Source organism: Gouania willdenowi, chromosome 12 (assembly GCF_900634775.1).
Source record: "Gouania willdenowi chromosome 12, fGouWil2.1, whole genome shotgun sequence".
Classification (NCBI taxonomy): Eukaryota; Metazoa; Chordata; class Actinopteri; order Blenniiformes; family Gobiesocidae; genus Gouania; species Gouania willdenowi.
Window position 1 is genome coordinate 29,939,037 of NC_041055.1, and position 16,685 is coordinate 29,955,721.

General features: G+C 36.7%; 1 protein-coding gene across 1 annotated transcript in view; it reads left to right on the forward strand.

The window, feature by feature from the left end:
* Positions 1 to 545: 545 nt before the first annotated feature.
* LOC114472928 (disabled homolog 2-interacting protein-like) overlaps positions 546 to 16,685 on the forward strand; it is a 29,196-nt gene continuing 13,056 nt past the window's right edge. Inside the window, exon 1 of the mRNA XM_028462250.1 lies at positions 546 to 1,176. Coding sequence (XP_028318051.1) covers positions 1,053 to 1,176 — 124 coding nt within the window. The 5' untranslated portion in view covers positions 546 to 1,052. The remainder of the gene's footprint in view (positions 1,177 to 16,685) is intronic.

Consider the following 16,685-nt stretch of genomic DNA (forward strand, 5'->3'; position numbering starts at 1 on the left):
GAAGTTAAAGTCTGAAAAAACAAAAAAGTGTCTTTTTTTTTTTTGAAAAGTTCAAAAATGGGACAAAAGGAAATTGCGAAAATGGACAAAGGAAAATGTAAAAAGGGGTTAAAAACATTTCCTGCTTTTAAGGTTTTCTGGGGTAATAATAACTAAAATTAAGACGTAAAGAGACATGTTGAATATGACTGACTTAATTACAGCTTTGTCATGGTTTTAGTCAATAATTTAATAAACTAAATTGGGAGTCGATGGTTGCCCTATACTTTTAAAATCTCTGCTCCGCCCCTGCGCCTGCACTGTTTTTTTTTTTCTTAACTGGGAGTCTTGGACATATTTCATAGCTAATGGGGAAGTGTTGAGAGTTTTAACTCCATTCCACTGAGGAGTTTTACTTTTCTCCTGTTGTTCTCAAACACAAAGCACGTGCTCTCTCTCTCGCTCTCTCTCTCTCTCTCTCTCTCTCTCTCTCTCTCTCTCTCTCTCTCTCTCTCTCTCTCTCTCTCGCTCTCTCTCTCTCTCTCTTAAAACACAGAAGAGGAGGAGATAACTAGTGCTTGTGCACGTGCACTTGTAAGTTTTCAGAAACTTCTCTAACCAAACCACACCTGGGGAAACTTAGAAATCTAGCTTTTATGAGTTTTTTTTTTTTTTTTTCTTCCTACAATTGCTTCATTGGGAACAGGAAGAGCTTTCCTGTCATTCAGGATACAAACTCACACTGTATTGTGGACGTCATGCTTGTGGGATTTCACTGCGGGAAACTTTTGTGTGGGAGTGTTTTAGAGCTTCAGCAGCAATCAGAGCTTAAGGGAATCAGGAGAATTGAGCAGAAGTCGATGTTTGATGCTTTAATCCATTTTATCTAAAGTCACTCAAGGTTTCTGTGACTTAAGTGGAAATGGATGACAGCAGACAGACTCACAAGTACTTTAATATGCGATAAAGAGACTACAAACGTGGCTGGCTGTTTATCTTCACTGATAGCACTTGAGAAAGGATTTGCTTTTTAGTGTAAGTCAGTGGGAACCACCACCACCACCACCACCACCATGGCTGGGATTTCTAGGAAAGGTTCTGGAAGACGTTCCTACTACTACAGATTCTTGGGCAAATCTCGACTGCAGCGTCAGCGAAGCCGGTCCCGCAGCCGCACCAGGCCGTCAGCCAGCAGGGGTAATAAATACCACTCAAGTTTTTAAAAAGTTGTTATTATGCAGCATTCTTCTTATTAGACAAGCACAAGCTAGTACGATACAGTTTTTACTAAATACTGCAGCTGTTTGTTAGGGTTTTTCACACATATAACAGTCTTTGCTAAATGGCTTGTGTTGAAGTATTGAAATATCACCTTTGAACATGTTCAGGTGTTAGAACAAAAATTGTGTTAGAATAGTTTTGAAATATAGCCTATTTTATTATTTTATTTTATTGTTTTATTTATTTATTTTATTTTAATGTTTAAAAGATGTTAAAGCATTATCTCAAAGTAAAAGTAATTAAGCGGGAATCACGAGATTTGCCTCATTTATAAAACTGTGCATCGGTCAAATCACTTCAGCTGGCGTACGTTAAAAACCAGGAAATTCATACGCAAAAAAAAAATATCTAAGCGCCTCAGAACTGGAAATTTGGTCAAATATTTTTGGAAAATCATTGTGGAAAAAAGTGTGGGAACCCTGCAAAATATTTCTCTTTTTATTTTTTAAATACACCCAAAATGTCTTTTAATTTTTTTTTTCTCAAAATATAGAAAATAACCTTAATATGTTAAATGTTTACCAAAAGTACAGTTACAGACTACTTTTGGAAGATATAAAACACCTAGCCACTGGTAAAATCTTGTTCTGAAATGGAACAATGACAAACAAACAAATAAATATAATGAATAATGATAAACACTGCATGGTATTTTAACTCATACAACAGTCTTTGCTAAATGGCTTGTGTAAGTTAAGTGTTGAAACGTCACCTCTGAACATATTCAGGCATTAGATGAACAAAAAGTGTTGTTTTTCTTTTCTTAACCCATTCACTACCAGCCATTTTCAGAGCAGCAACCACATATTGCCGTGCATTCTAGATGATTTTCACTGATCTTTCAAGGCCTACAAAATATTTTGTACTATGACAATCTGAAATCTGAAACCAGATTCTGAAAGATTAGACTCTCTACTTTCATGTGTTTCTAGCTTGTTTCGTTCTTCCATAATGAGCAGTTGAATAGAGGCAAGTTTCAAATCACCAGTTTGTGTCAAAAAGCTGAGAAAAAAAGACGACATTGGCAGACAATGAGTTAAAATGTGTTAAAATATATATAATATTTTTTAAAAGATCTTTCCATCTTATTATTGGGAAACTCAATGTTTCATGTTTACCAAGAGTACAGTTTCATTGTAATATAAAATGCCTAGCACAGGGTTTTTCAACCTTGGGGTTGCGACCCCGTGTGGGGTCACCTGGAATTAAAATGTGGTTGCCTGAGATATTTAGTAATTGAAAAAGAAAGAAAAAAACTGCTAAAAATGGATTCAAATTTTATTTTTTATTTATTTACTATTTTTTTTTTTTCAAATGCACATCACAAACAATAAATATCAAATAACTGTATAACTCCTGTACTTAAACTTTCTCTAATATAAATCTAGTTAAGTTAAAATTCAGTATCAAAATATCTGTAGTAGAGAGTTGGTTTAGGTTATAGTTTAAGTCTGAATCCCCCTTGGTGAATAAATACACATATACCTGACTTATTTGTGTCCACATAGCCACAGCAGAGGGATGAAAGAGCCACACATGGCCCAGAGACCATGGGTTGTAGACCATTGGCCGAACGTCTTACCAGATGTTTTAGAAAATCCATCTGGAAATAGAACGATGACAGTTGGGCGTCATTTTTGACAATTTCCTGCTACGTTCGTCGTCTTGCACCATCAGCACTTGATACGTGTCACAACATTCCATCTTTCCTGGGAAATGTTTTTAGGTGCGCCTGGTGCTTTTTTTGTTTTTTGTTTTTGTAAGTGTGTCCTCCGGCAGCATGATTGTTCACTTTCCGTCTCAGTATTGCAGCAATGACTGCGGGCAACATTGTTTAAACTGCAAGGTTACAGCAATAATTCGACCCCCAAGGCTTTGCCATAGTGACTCACATTGGGAAGAGGAGCTGTTATTTGTCAAATCTGAAGACTGTTGATTTTTCTTCTTCTGCTGAGCCACTGGAGCTCGCCATCTACGGATGTTTAGTTTGTGGTGCTGTTGTAAACCTCCTCCCAAAGTTGGACAATGCTACTTTCTTCTGCTATTGATGCAGGTGCCTGTTGAACTTTATGAAGTTTTTACATTAAAAGGCTGACAAAGGTCGAAATGTCGAGGTTTAAGTTGAAAGTTCTAGAATAAAGGTTAAATGTAATGTCTAGATTAAAGTCGCATTTTCAAAAAATAAACTCAAAATGCAATATTGTGATAAAAGATGAAGGTTTGCTAATTGAGTAAAATCTAGAGAAGCTCTATTGGTTTACCTTGTTAGGCTTCCTAATCAATGAAAATATAGGTTTTAATAATTTTAGTGTGGGCGTCTGAGCTTTTTTGTGTCAATACACCCCTAGATTTATATTTTCTTTAAATGATAAAATGTGGAAAAACTTGATTTGAAACATATTTTAATAATTGTTGACTACATACTGTATGTGTAGAACTGTACATAGAACATAACATGGTTCCCCGGTTTTTTGTTAATCTATAATTGGCAAATTTTATGGAATTTTCATGGCAATTATCAAGTAAATGATCTGAACTCAATTACAATTGAATTATGACAGCAGCCTATTTTTAAATTTAAATTATAATTATGCCATGTTTGTAATTAATTATAAATTATAATTGACCCCAACCCTGCTTGCCTTCTAGGATGTTTAGTTTTCTATTCATCTCGCTGTGCAGATCTAAAGCTTCTTCTAAAGTTGGACAACACTACTTTCCTCTGCTATTGATGCAGGTGCCTGTTGAACTTTTTTTTTCAGTAACTTCCATTCAAGTTTCTACATTAAAAGGCTGACAAAGGTAGAATTGTCATGAGAGAGAGAGACACACAAACAAAACTTTTCACGAGTTGGGTTTCTATGTCTTCACTCAAGCTGATGAAAGAGTCACTTTGATGTCTTTCCCTCTGTATCATTGCCTCTCACACACACACACACACACACACACACACACACACACACACACACACACACACACACTCATGCATTCATACTTAAGTACAAAGACACACTCGCAAACTCTCAGCCTTGATCTTCGTAGCTAAGTGCAAGCCCCACACACACTCACCAAACTTTTTCACAGTGACTGCACAACATCAGAGTAGCACATTGAACAGGAAGGGCAGCTTGTAGCCAGATGAAGGAGAGAACCACCACTGACTACCAGGAGTGATACGCATTCTGATTTTTAAAGTTGTCTGGATAAAATAGTTTGAAGATTTTGTCCAACTTCTTCCATTTTAGAGAAGAAAATTACCAAAACAACAGCAACCTGTTAAGGGCTGCTGAATGAAAGCTAGTTTAGCAGCTATGATCGATCCATTTTGACTTAATAGAGTTAAATGTTTTTTCTGCATGATCTGTGCACAATAAACAAATAAAATGCTATGAAATACGTACAACCACATTTGATTTAAAGGTAAGCATTTTACTTCAAGTTCTATACATAATGAATGACATTACGCTGTCATTATTATGACATGACACCTGTTATTAGCATGATTAAGGTGTCATGAAGGCTGTCATTAAGTTCTGGTTGTTACCCTAACCCAGGGGTATTCAACTCCAGTCCTCGAGGGCCCGATTCCTGAGACTTTTAGATGTCTCCGTGCTCCAACACATCTGGTTGAAACTAATGTGTTGCATTGATAATAAGCTAACCCTAATCCTACTAACCTTAACCCTGCCTTACCCTAACCTTAACCCCTAACCTTAACCCTAACCCCCTAACCCCTAACAACCCTACCTAACCGTAACCTTAACCCTAACCCTAACTTTACCTAACCCCACTAGATCCCTTCACCTCACCCAAAAAATGCCAACATAGCTAAAAATGTGTCATAATTTAGCAAACGACATTTAATTACAGCCTTCATGACACCTTATTCATACTAATGACAGATAATGACATTGTAATGTCAGCCTTATGTATGAAAGTTTAAGTAAAGTGTTACAGATTTTAATTGGCCAGAGCTTTGAAAATGTGGCTTTCATCTGGTCACAATATCCGAACAATAAGGGCGTAGTATACTTAAAAATAGTATTACTTCTTAAGCTTCTTTTAACATGGATAATGTTACATAGAAGCACTTACCACAAAGAGACATTGCACATGTCCATCAGCTAAAGACCTTAAACCCAGACTGAACGAGACCTCAAGATAAAGTTCTTAATTTGATTATTTTATTCTTTTGAGTATTTTATATGTTTTATGTCATTCTCTTTGCAATGCTGTCACAATCACTTGGTTCTTTTGTTTGTGCCGTTGCCCAGTTGGTTCAGTCTTAAAGGATTTTGGTAGCATTCTTTATGTTGACAGATGCTCAACATATGTTTAAAGAATGTTTGTTCATGGTGACACTAAACTGGTTTTGTTCCTGTTCCCAGTTTTAGTCAGTGTGGAACAAGAACGTGGCATGACGTGGTCTTGTCACGCGATATCTTCAATCATAGTCATGGTACATCTAAGACATGAAGTTTCTTACCTACTGTAATTTCATACTATGGTACTGATATTTCAAAATAATGGGTTGTGGATCCTTTAGCTAATGTTTTTCTACAGGGGGTTGTATTTTCTGACAGTTGTTATGGCTCCAGGATGAGTATCTGTACTTATGACAGCTAATGGAGATCAAAATAAATACAATACTTACAGAGTAGTTTCTTACTCTTGATGATACTTTCATTTGGAGTTTGGCGTCAAGCCGTCCTACGGTTTCACCAACAATCAATGGGGTAAAACAGGGCCGTTTGTAAAATGTTTCACTATTGACAGTTTAATTTAAGCCAGCTGACCTCAGGTCTGAGGGCTTAATCCTTTCTGATGAGATTTCCAATATGCATATGAGGATATAATGAGTAAATCTCTTTACTCCACTTTTGTATTCGGCTTTTTAACAGCAGAATTTAAAATCACTTAAAACCTTCTCATTAAAAAGCTATTCATTGATTGAAATGAACTATTTATGTTTTGCTTTATTCTGCTTATCCATAATTGTCCCTTTAAGTTTAGTGTAGTAAAGTACAGTCAATTCAAATGGTAAGTTTTATGGACACAACCTCAAAAATGCATTCGCTTTGACCAAAATTACCATTTTCCATAACAGTAAACCATCTAAGAACTATTTATTATTCTATAGTGTATTGAAATGTGCTTTTGTTGGGGTAAGATCACTATTTTTAGTAAAAAGGTTCAACTTTCCTGAAGCATGATGCATAAAAATGCTAAACATCCGAAAATAATGGAGTAGTTGTGTTCACAGCTTTGCACAGATGTGCAAGGTTATCTCAAGGAAGTCACTGTTGCCTGGCTCAACGAGGACACTGTCGGTGGCACAGATCAGATGTTAGCTGCGTGAGCTCATGTGTTATTGTTCCCCCTGCATGTGTGTGTGTTATCTGTAAAATGGAAAAGCAAATATCAGTACACTACAGACCGAGATCAGGTTCCGTTTCCCCTTCTTTGCCAGGGTTTGCTCACATTTACACACAAGAACTACAGCTTTTCTCTAAAGAAACTATTGATTATATTATTATTATTGTTTATTTAATGCTAAATCTTGTATTGTCATTGTTTGTCATCAGAACTTCTCAAACTCTTCTCATTGCTAAGCAGTTTGGATGTTTGCTTATAGCTTTACCAAGAGACAAATTATAGTCGAGAGATTCTTGCTTTGTTGTTTTTGCAGCCAGCTCAAGTTTCTTGGCGCACTACCCCTAAAGGTGTAAGCTAGAGTTCTGATACTTCAGATGAGTTGACAATGAAAAAAAAAACTGTTTTGAAAATATACTAAAGGCTTTCTCATCGTGACCTCCTAGAACCACTGCCTGAGGTTCTTTGCTGCTTAAAAACGTTTCTCCTGGTGGTGGTACCGAATTGTTCTTGTGTATCGGTTGAGAAGTTTTTCCAAAAGGTGGTACAGCTTGCTGTATTGGCAATCTGAACCTTGTCCTTATTTGGTCCTTCCTTTGTAATAATGTTGTTTAAGTTTCTTGAACTTTTCCCAAGACTCTTACCAGTCACTGTTGAAATACCTGCAGAGATTTTGTCATTGCAGATAGATGAATCCAGAAGCCTGAACCTTTTCTTTGTCTGAACCTTGCTATCTGATCATTGATCGACTTTGCATCCATATTCATACAGGATAATGACAGAAGAAATGACATCAGTCGTTATTGAACCTGGCTGTGGCTAGATCATAGCCAATTATCAGTAGACAGACATTCTAAGTCCTACCTCCTTAGAATGTGCCTGCTTCGGCCCTGGATAAGTGTCCCGGAATCTGGTTAAACACCCTTGTTCCAGCAGTTAAAACAAAACCAGATCCGGTGAAAGTCCTCAGTTACAAATTCTATTGTCCCTAATGGAAATACGCCGTATGTTATCCTTCTTCAGTCGGTGCTGAGATGGCACGTGACCTAAACCCAAATGGTGCATTTAGTTTGGATGACTGTAGGATTAAATATTCAAATGGTCACTGCTACATTTTAATTGTGTGTTGTGTTGCCCTCATTCTGAGATCTATATTTATATGAGAATCTATGCGGTAAAGATGGCCTTTGTCATTTAACCCCTCACTGTACATTTGCACATGGTCGTGCGGTTTAATTCGGTGGCGACTTCTTTTTTCAAAGAGTTGCTGTGAGTTTTAAGTAATAATGCCAGCTGTAACAGGCCTGGAAAAAGTAGTGCATGACAGGAATGTTCAGTTTGATTTTGCTTACTTTTGATGTAATCAGTTCTTGTGTTGTGAACCAGCAATGTTAATTCAAGCCTAGTCTTGTTTTTGTTGCCACTTTCTTTGAACAGATGTAAAAAACTGTTTAAAACCTTACATCATCACTTTAAAAGCTCCCAGTTCTTGTTGTTTATTATTGTGTTTCCATAGATTAATAATAATAGATAATATCTAAATGCTTTTACTTTTGTAAAGAAGTATTTAAAATGGTAGAATAAAAAAGTTTTTCTTACATAAAACTCAATGAAACACTTTTGTCCCCATGGAGATTTTATATTTGCACCAAAATGATGTCTAGGAAAAAGCAGATGGGTATAAATAAAAGTTGATTTTGTTTCTTTTTTAATTTAATCTTGTTAAGATCATGATTTGCCATAAGATCCTGCACATGGATATCAGAAATCCAACTTATTAAAGTTTCGGAACCATTTGCAGTTGTTTTTGTTTTTCTTTCTCAATGCACTAACTTTTTTTTTTTACTTCCTCCTTTATCTTTCCCTGTATTGCCCATTTGCTTTGTAGTTTAAGGGAAGTAAATACACAATGCACTTCTTGGTGAGCGATAAACCTAGCATTAACTGTTTAACCCTTTGTGGCATCTTATGGTCGGAGAAATGTTGCTGCAGTTAAAACCTGTAATGTAAATGCAAGGGAGCGACTTAAATTATGTCCTCTGTGCTTAGGCGACAAGTCAAACACAACCATGTAGGTTATTTCTAAGTTGTCATCAAAAAACGGCTGTGCAGTTCCTTTGTCCTTGTTTTTAAATACCCTAATGCAAATTTTTTGCTACACTATACTTAATAAAACACTAAAGAGCACACTTTTCATGTGTTTCATCAACAACTACCTTTATTCTCATTTCAATCATTCCAAGAAGCACCTTTGGTCCGCTTCATCCCTGGATTTCGTCGGCCTATATTTTTCACTACAGCTGCATATTGTGCGTGTGTGTGCTTGTGGGTGTTAGCTTGATGGATAGCAAAGGAAAGCAGTGAACATAGCTCACTGACAGCTTAACTCCAAAGAACAGACTATAGGATGACTCAGCCTTCTAAATCATACTTAATCAATTGAGGAATGCAACACACCGGTCTGTTCAAGAATCACGATAAGCATCCATGAGATTTGATGGATTTATGGAGCCGAATGACGCTAGGCAAGCTTTCATTTCAATGTTTAAAGATGAGCCGCATCAATCTCTTTAATCAGTTGGTTACTAAGCAAATAAGAGCACGTAAACAAAGGATTCACTAATCAACATATGCAGTCTAATATCTTCCCGGGAGGCTAGGGGTCTGAATGTGATATGTGGTTTCATTAAAGATTCATACTCCATTCATTTATCCAATGTAAGGGTGGATTTCTTACATTCATCACTGAAATGAGAATAAAGATTAGAAGTCATATCTTAGCTTCGTCTCAATGTTTAACCTTGGATTACCTTCAGATCTTTGAGTCTTTTCTTAAATCCGGGTCTTCATCCCCGGTCTTTTCCCAGAGGCGATGGTGAATCATGGGCCAGATGACACAATTCATCAGAGGACCCGAAAGTGTCCAATAGCCCTGGGACAGGTGCAGGCTAATCCCTCCTAAGCCATGGAAATCAACTCTGATTACAAACAAGAGATTTATACTGGAGCTTTGCTATAGAACGCAACCAAAAAGTCTGTCTGTCAACAAATGGCTGCCCTGAAAAGAGCACCGCATTTTTAGCTACATTTTGTATTAAATCACCAGGATTAGTAGTTATACATATCACAATAATATGAGAAAAAGTTTTTCCAGTTTGTAGGAGGCAGTTTCTGATTGAGAGTGCAAATAATGGAAAAGTAACACTTTACTTATACATTAAAGTTAGGGTTATTTATTGTATAAAAAGTGACCAGACTGAACATAGAATAAAGAAATATGTAAGAGTGTATTTATTAAATGGTAATAAGTTAGCTTGTTTGTATGTTAATTTCCATTTAATGCAGTGTTCAATGTTCTGTTTTGAGCTCAGGACTGAAGTGGAAGCCTTGTAGAGACTGAATCTGTCTCCGTGGTTACTGGAAGTTTAAAAGACTGCTGATGGCATTTCATCGGCACATTTTGTGAGGTGGAGTAATTCCCTTTTAACTCTGTGTGTTCACGGTTTCACTCCAAAAGGAAGGGGCAGCACCTCTTTATCACCCCATCATCTTAGTGCTGAGTAAACACAGTATCCCAGGGGTCAAAAGTCCAGCTCTGTCCTAACACTTCTCTGCTAACACATCACAGTCTCTCTGTACACACACCAGGAGTCACTGGTATTCTTTCTTCTCTTCCCTCCATTTTTCTCCTCTTTCACACACCAGTAAGTGCTTTACAAAGAGGCAGTTGTAAGCTGTGCTAGTATACAATGCAACCGCCATGACCTCTGCTAAACACTAAGAAAAACTCTTTACTGGTGGATTCTAAAGATGGAGCATTATTCATTTGGTTTGTTGAGTGTTTTTACATTTTCTTTTGTTTGGTTGTTGAATTTAAATTTGAATTTGAATTCGGCAGTCTTCAGAAAAACAAGACAACACTCAATTGTCTAATTTTTCAGCCGAAAGGGTGTAGGTCAGACATAGACAACTGGTGGCCCACAGAGTAAATGTACAAAATTACAGAAAAATACACAAAACAAAAGCAAGAATACATTAAAAAATACAAAGAATTATAACATTTTAGAAATTACAGTAAAATACAAGAGAAAAACACAGGAAAATACTCCAAAAAAACACAAAACTACAACAACAAAACGACAACAGTAATACACAAAATTATTCAGAAAATATATAAAATTACAGAAAATGACAACAAAAGTACACAAACAACAAGAAAAACACAAAAACTACTCACAAACAAGCAAAATGAAACAGAAATACATACAAAAAAATACTCTAAAAAATGCAAAATGACAGTACAAATACACAATATGACTCCAAAAAACATGTATTTTAAAGAAAAAATACACAAAAGCACTACAGAAATGCAAAAAAGGCCTCCTAACGAGCAAGACAACAACAAACATGCACAGAATGACAGAAAAACACACAAAATTACTATAAAAACTCTCATTATTCTAAATGCTGACAATGATTGTTGATCATGTGACCCTCTGATCAAACAAACACATAAAAAAAACCCGCTGTGATACAAATTACCTACCTCTGGTGTAGGGTTGAAGCAAAGCTTATACATACATACATACATATATGCACACATCTATACATACCCCATAACAACAAAACAAAACAAGGTTCTCACACTTTGTCTTACTTATATTACTATTTTTACGATACACATTCAATACATATCCTGCACAACTTTTACATATACAGTTTTTCACATATACACACATATACGCACATGCATACATACACATAAATAGTTTAGTATTTAATATCTACTACACAAATTTAAATTCTATTAAATTTAGTGTGGCAATATATAAATTAATAAAAAACCTTTTTATTATGTTTAAGTATTGATATATTTGATACCATTATATACATATTATATATTATTGCTGTCCTAAGTAAAATTGTTGCTCTTCTTTCTTATACTTAGCATTTTTACACCATGCCAAACTAACTCATCCTCAGTGATGTGAGTAGAAAAAAGCAGAAAAGTGATGTATTTATTGAAGAAACAAGAAGAGAGAGAGTGTGTCTGACACAAAACACAACACAGTAAACACAGCCTGACAGCTTTCAAATTTTGATACACATGTCATCTGCCCAGTGTGTGTGTGTGTGTGTGTGGACTCTTCAGTCATGGTCTACTTAAAATTCCAACATATGCTCTGTTGTCAACAACATCCTGGATTCAACCTTTTGTGTTTGTCGAACAAGCTCAGAATAAGTTCATTTCTTATCTTGTTTTTACATACAGATTAAAGTATTTAAAGTATTTGCACCACATATGGTGGTTTCCCACCAAAGAAGTGCAACCCTGCACCAGTAATAAAGGTCCAGTATGATGATATTTTTCACCATTTGTTCTAAGAACCCCAACAACAACATAGTATTTGAGGTTTATTTTTCTAAACTTGCCTGTTTTCCAGAGTTTTAGCCTCTGAAAAGTGACTTTCTGAGTAGTTCTTAAAACGGGCCGTTTTGTGGCCGACATGCGTATTCACGAGTGGGCGTGTCTGTAGACTCTGACTTCACACGACAGCTGATCACTTGCGATTTTCTTTTGCTATCCACACAGTCGTGTTATAGTTTTCAGCCAAAACACTGCACATAGCAGTAAAATACATGAATATGTAAGCGGCTATTGTGATTGTGAGTCAGACAAACACTCTTTCAGGGTGCGTGTGCGGAGTCAATCAGCTGTTTCAGCTGCTTCAAACACTCACCGGAGCTGCTGCGTTGGTTTATTATCATCCTCTCCACTACTTATCACAAACACATGAGATCATCTCAAAGACGATATGAGGCAATATAACGGGTACTAATAATGGAGTTGACTTTTTACAAAATGTGGAATAACAAGGGAGGGAGGAAACAGAACTTCAACTTTACTGTAGCAAAACCATTATAAAGTGATTTTTTTTTTCACAGTACTGCCCCTTTAATACTCTACTACTTGCTAAGGGTTGAACTGATGTCTCAGCTACCATAGTTCAGTCAGTCAAGTCATTTATTTCTCCATCTTAGTATGATTTGCCATGTATTTCATTGTCTATTGTCTCCATTGTCTTTGTATCTTGTCAGTTGTCTTCAAGCATTCATCCTCATGTTAGTAGTTACTATTTCACAGGCTGACACTCCAGTGTCATTTTCCTAAACCAATATATTTATGTGTTTCTCTGCAATAAGCAAGAAATTTGCAACAACATCCTTTAATTTTGTTTGTTTAACGATATCTAACACAGTAAATAAATGTGTCAACCCAATTATTTTGCCATGTAGACAATAAGTCACATCATTACTAAATATAGGCTTCACAAAAAAAACAACTCCTCAGGAATTGTTTAATATTTGAGGTAAATAAATTAGAAAAAAATCATCGTAGTCAAGCTATTTTTGCAGAAGTTTAGAAACTTCACCTGGTCACAAAAAGTAGGAAAATAGATGGACAGATAAAATAAGTTTAATGAAATTTTCCATGGCGTGAGACACAAGTTTAAAATCCAAGGCCCGGGGGCCATATCCAGTCCTTTAGAGCATCCAATTTGGCTCGCAGGAGAAAGTGAAGATGACTGAAAAAACATGAATCATTGTGTAAACTACCAATTGCTAGGCTCACAGTTTTCTAATGTTTATATCACATGATGGAAGTCAATTTTAAACACAAAGAAAAAAAAATAAAAATTATTCAAAATCCTGCAATTTTCCTTCAAATTATCGCACAAAAGACACTCAAATTAAATCAAAATTGGTCACAAAACCAAGGAAATTTCAAGTTAAGATTCTGCCGGGGCTGATATCCGTCACTTATTGCTCAGATATTGTCAGTGCCTTACATACTTTACATATCATTTACAGTGGAAGTGCAAACTAGAGCACATTAAATTTGAAATGACTTATGGTTCCACTGCCTGTTGGTTCGTGTCTATAGTGCATGAGTCAAAAAAAAAAAATGGGTTATGGGCAGCCAAAAATGTTCTTTTCTTTCTGATGGATTTATTCAATAAGACACCTTGGACCTGAATCAAAGCAGAATTGCCTGCAGCTCCATCATTACAATGAGATGATTCAACAATTAATAACCCGGAAAACATGCACAGTCAACTTTTATCATAGTTTCACTTCTGCCTAAACTTCTGCACGCGTTCTGTTTATATGCAAATACGCTTGTTTATTTCTCTCCCTTTGCGATGATTAACTACATCCTATCAGTGGCTCGTCTGGCAACGTTTGAGACACATCACTGGCTGCCAGCTAGCTCTGCTGTTTTCAGCCTTAATGAATCAATCCTCACTTTAATATTCAACTTTGTTTTCTAATCAACTCTTATGAGCTCAGTGTGCATTAGGCTTTCAGAGTTTTCACACTTGTGAAAGTGCTGCTTTAACCCTTGTTAGGGGTTACCAAACAAATATCCTGCACCGAGGAGAAGGATGGGAAGGGGAAGCTGCTTCTGATTATTACATAGACGACATCTAGATAGGAATGACTGGGGAAACATGCACTCTGACCAATATTACTGGTTCTAAATGGAAGGAAGGAACTGGAACAAAAGGAAGGGAAACCAAGCTTTGAATGAGTAGACTCAAGCTTGTAAATGTTGTTTAATGATGATTTTGTCGTGTTTCTTCAAATGTTTAATGATGAAACTCAGGCTTGTATTCATAAAATACTCATGAACCATGATCTTTGACCCGTCGTGTGCTTGTGTTTGTAATTATTCAACCTCTTTAGGAGAAACTGGGGAAAAAATGTCTGAGGCAGAAACAAGTCGAACAGGCGTGTCAAACTCATTGTAGTTCAGGGGCAGTTTGAGCTTAAGTGGGCCACAGATTTTAGTTGCAAATTCAACAATAACGTCATGCACTGTCAGTTCATGCATGATCTTCACTTAAATTTCCCTGAATTTAAGAATTTGGGAAATTTTTGTGGAATAATTTGAGTCATAAAACTCACGTATTTCACTTTTTATCTGAGTTCTTAGACTGTATGTCCTGTATCAAAAACTGGCTGTCATCAAATTATCTCCAGATAAATTCAAACAAAACAGAAACTCTGATCATTGCTCCTGATAAAAACATCCTCTAATTAAAAACTCTCTTGGTGATCTGAGCTCATCTGTTAAAACCAGCCTCAGAAACCTTGGGGTTGTTTTTGATCAGTCCATGTCTTTGGAGGGACATTGTCGTCAATTGACTAAAAACTGTTTTTACCACCTGAGAAATATCTCTAAAGTGAGGCATCTTTTATCAAAATCAGATCTGGAACTGGTCATACACACATTTATATCATCTCGTATTGACTACTGTAATTTTGTTTTTACTTGTTTTAATAAGTTTTAATATATCTCGGACTTGTTGTGCCCCTACTCATCAGGGCGATGCCTTCGGTCTTCAGGTCAGGGTCTCCTAAAGACCCCAAAAACTAAATTTAAAACCAGAGGACACCTGGCGTTCCAGGCTGTAGCTCCCAGACTCTGGAATAACCTGCACCAGTCTCTCAGGGAGCTCAACTGTGTGGTCACTTTTAAAAAACTGCTGAAGACTACACTTTACAGTAAAGCTTTTAGTTACTGGATTTTAATTTATATTTATCCTTTAATGTTGCTGTTCTTATGATATTTATGCACTCTTGTTTTATTATTCTATTGTGTTGCACTTGTACTTTTACCACAACTCTGTACAGCACTGATTTTATCTGCAAAAAGCGCTTTATAAATAAACAACTTACTTACTTACTTACGTATAGACATTTCATTCCGACATTTCGGAGATTGTCGGAGACATTGTACTGCTGACAAAACTTCCGGGTAACTTCAAAACAAGAGCCCTATTTACAAAAGTGTTAAAGAAAATGTTGATTCTGATTATTAAGTATTTTAACCCTTTGAGCTTTTATGCTATTTGTAAAGACATTTCCTGGGCAGATCACATCTTATTGTTAAACCTGCTTATACTAAATGACAATATTAATCTCTGTGACTAAATCAATCCATCATCATTAGGCATTGTTATCCTGTTCAGTGTTGTGTGCCGTAGTCGACTTAGGAACAAATCTTTCAACCTTTACAACTGTGACTTTGTTGTCGTGTGACATTTTGCGCACTAACAATCTGCCATATGTAGCCCTGTGATATCTAGCCTATTATGTGTGAATTTGCCAAACAAACCCTGAATAATCAGTGAAGCCTGTCAGAAATGATGCCCGTTGCAGCATTATTAAACAAAATGTAAAGCGAATTCAGCTTTTTTCTTCTAAACACAATAAATAGGTCATAAATGTATTCCTTAAAACATGTAAAAAGCCATTCAACCATTTAGAATTTAATTGTGGTTGTGATTTAATGGGGGTCGGTCAGAAATCATAGCCGCGTTACGTCAAGAAGCCATCATTAGCATAAATCCGCCCCTGCTGCTGGAGCGTATAAATACATTGAGCGCATTAGCTTTGGTGGTTTTCTCGCTCGCTCTCGAGTCCCGGATTGCATCTCTTACGAGAGGTTTGCAGCCAGCTAACCAGTCAACTAGTCAGCTAACCAGTCAACCAGTCAGCTAACCAGTCAACCAGCTAGCTAACCAGTCAGCTAATCAGTCAACCAGCTAGCTAACCAGTCAGCTAATCAGTCAACCAGCTAGCTAATCAGTCAGCTAATCAGTCAGCTAATCAGTCAACCAGCTAGCTAACCAGTCAGCTAACCAGTCAACCAGCTAGCTAACCAGTCAGCTAACCAGTCAACAAGTCAGCTAACCAGTCAACCAGCTAGCTAACCAGTCAGCTAATCAGTCAACCAGCCGGCTAATCAGTCAGCTAACCAGTCAACCAGCTAGCTAACCAGTCAGCTAGCCAGTCAACCAGCTAGCTAACCAGTCAGCTAACTAGTCAACCAGCTAGATAACCAGTCAACCAGTCAGCTAACCAGTAAACCAGTCAGCTTACCAGTCAACCAGCTAGCTAACCAGTCGGCTAACCAGTCGGCTAACCAGTCAACCAGCTAGCTAACCAGTTAGCTAACCAGTCAACCAGCTAGCTAACCAGTC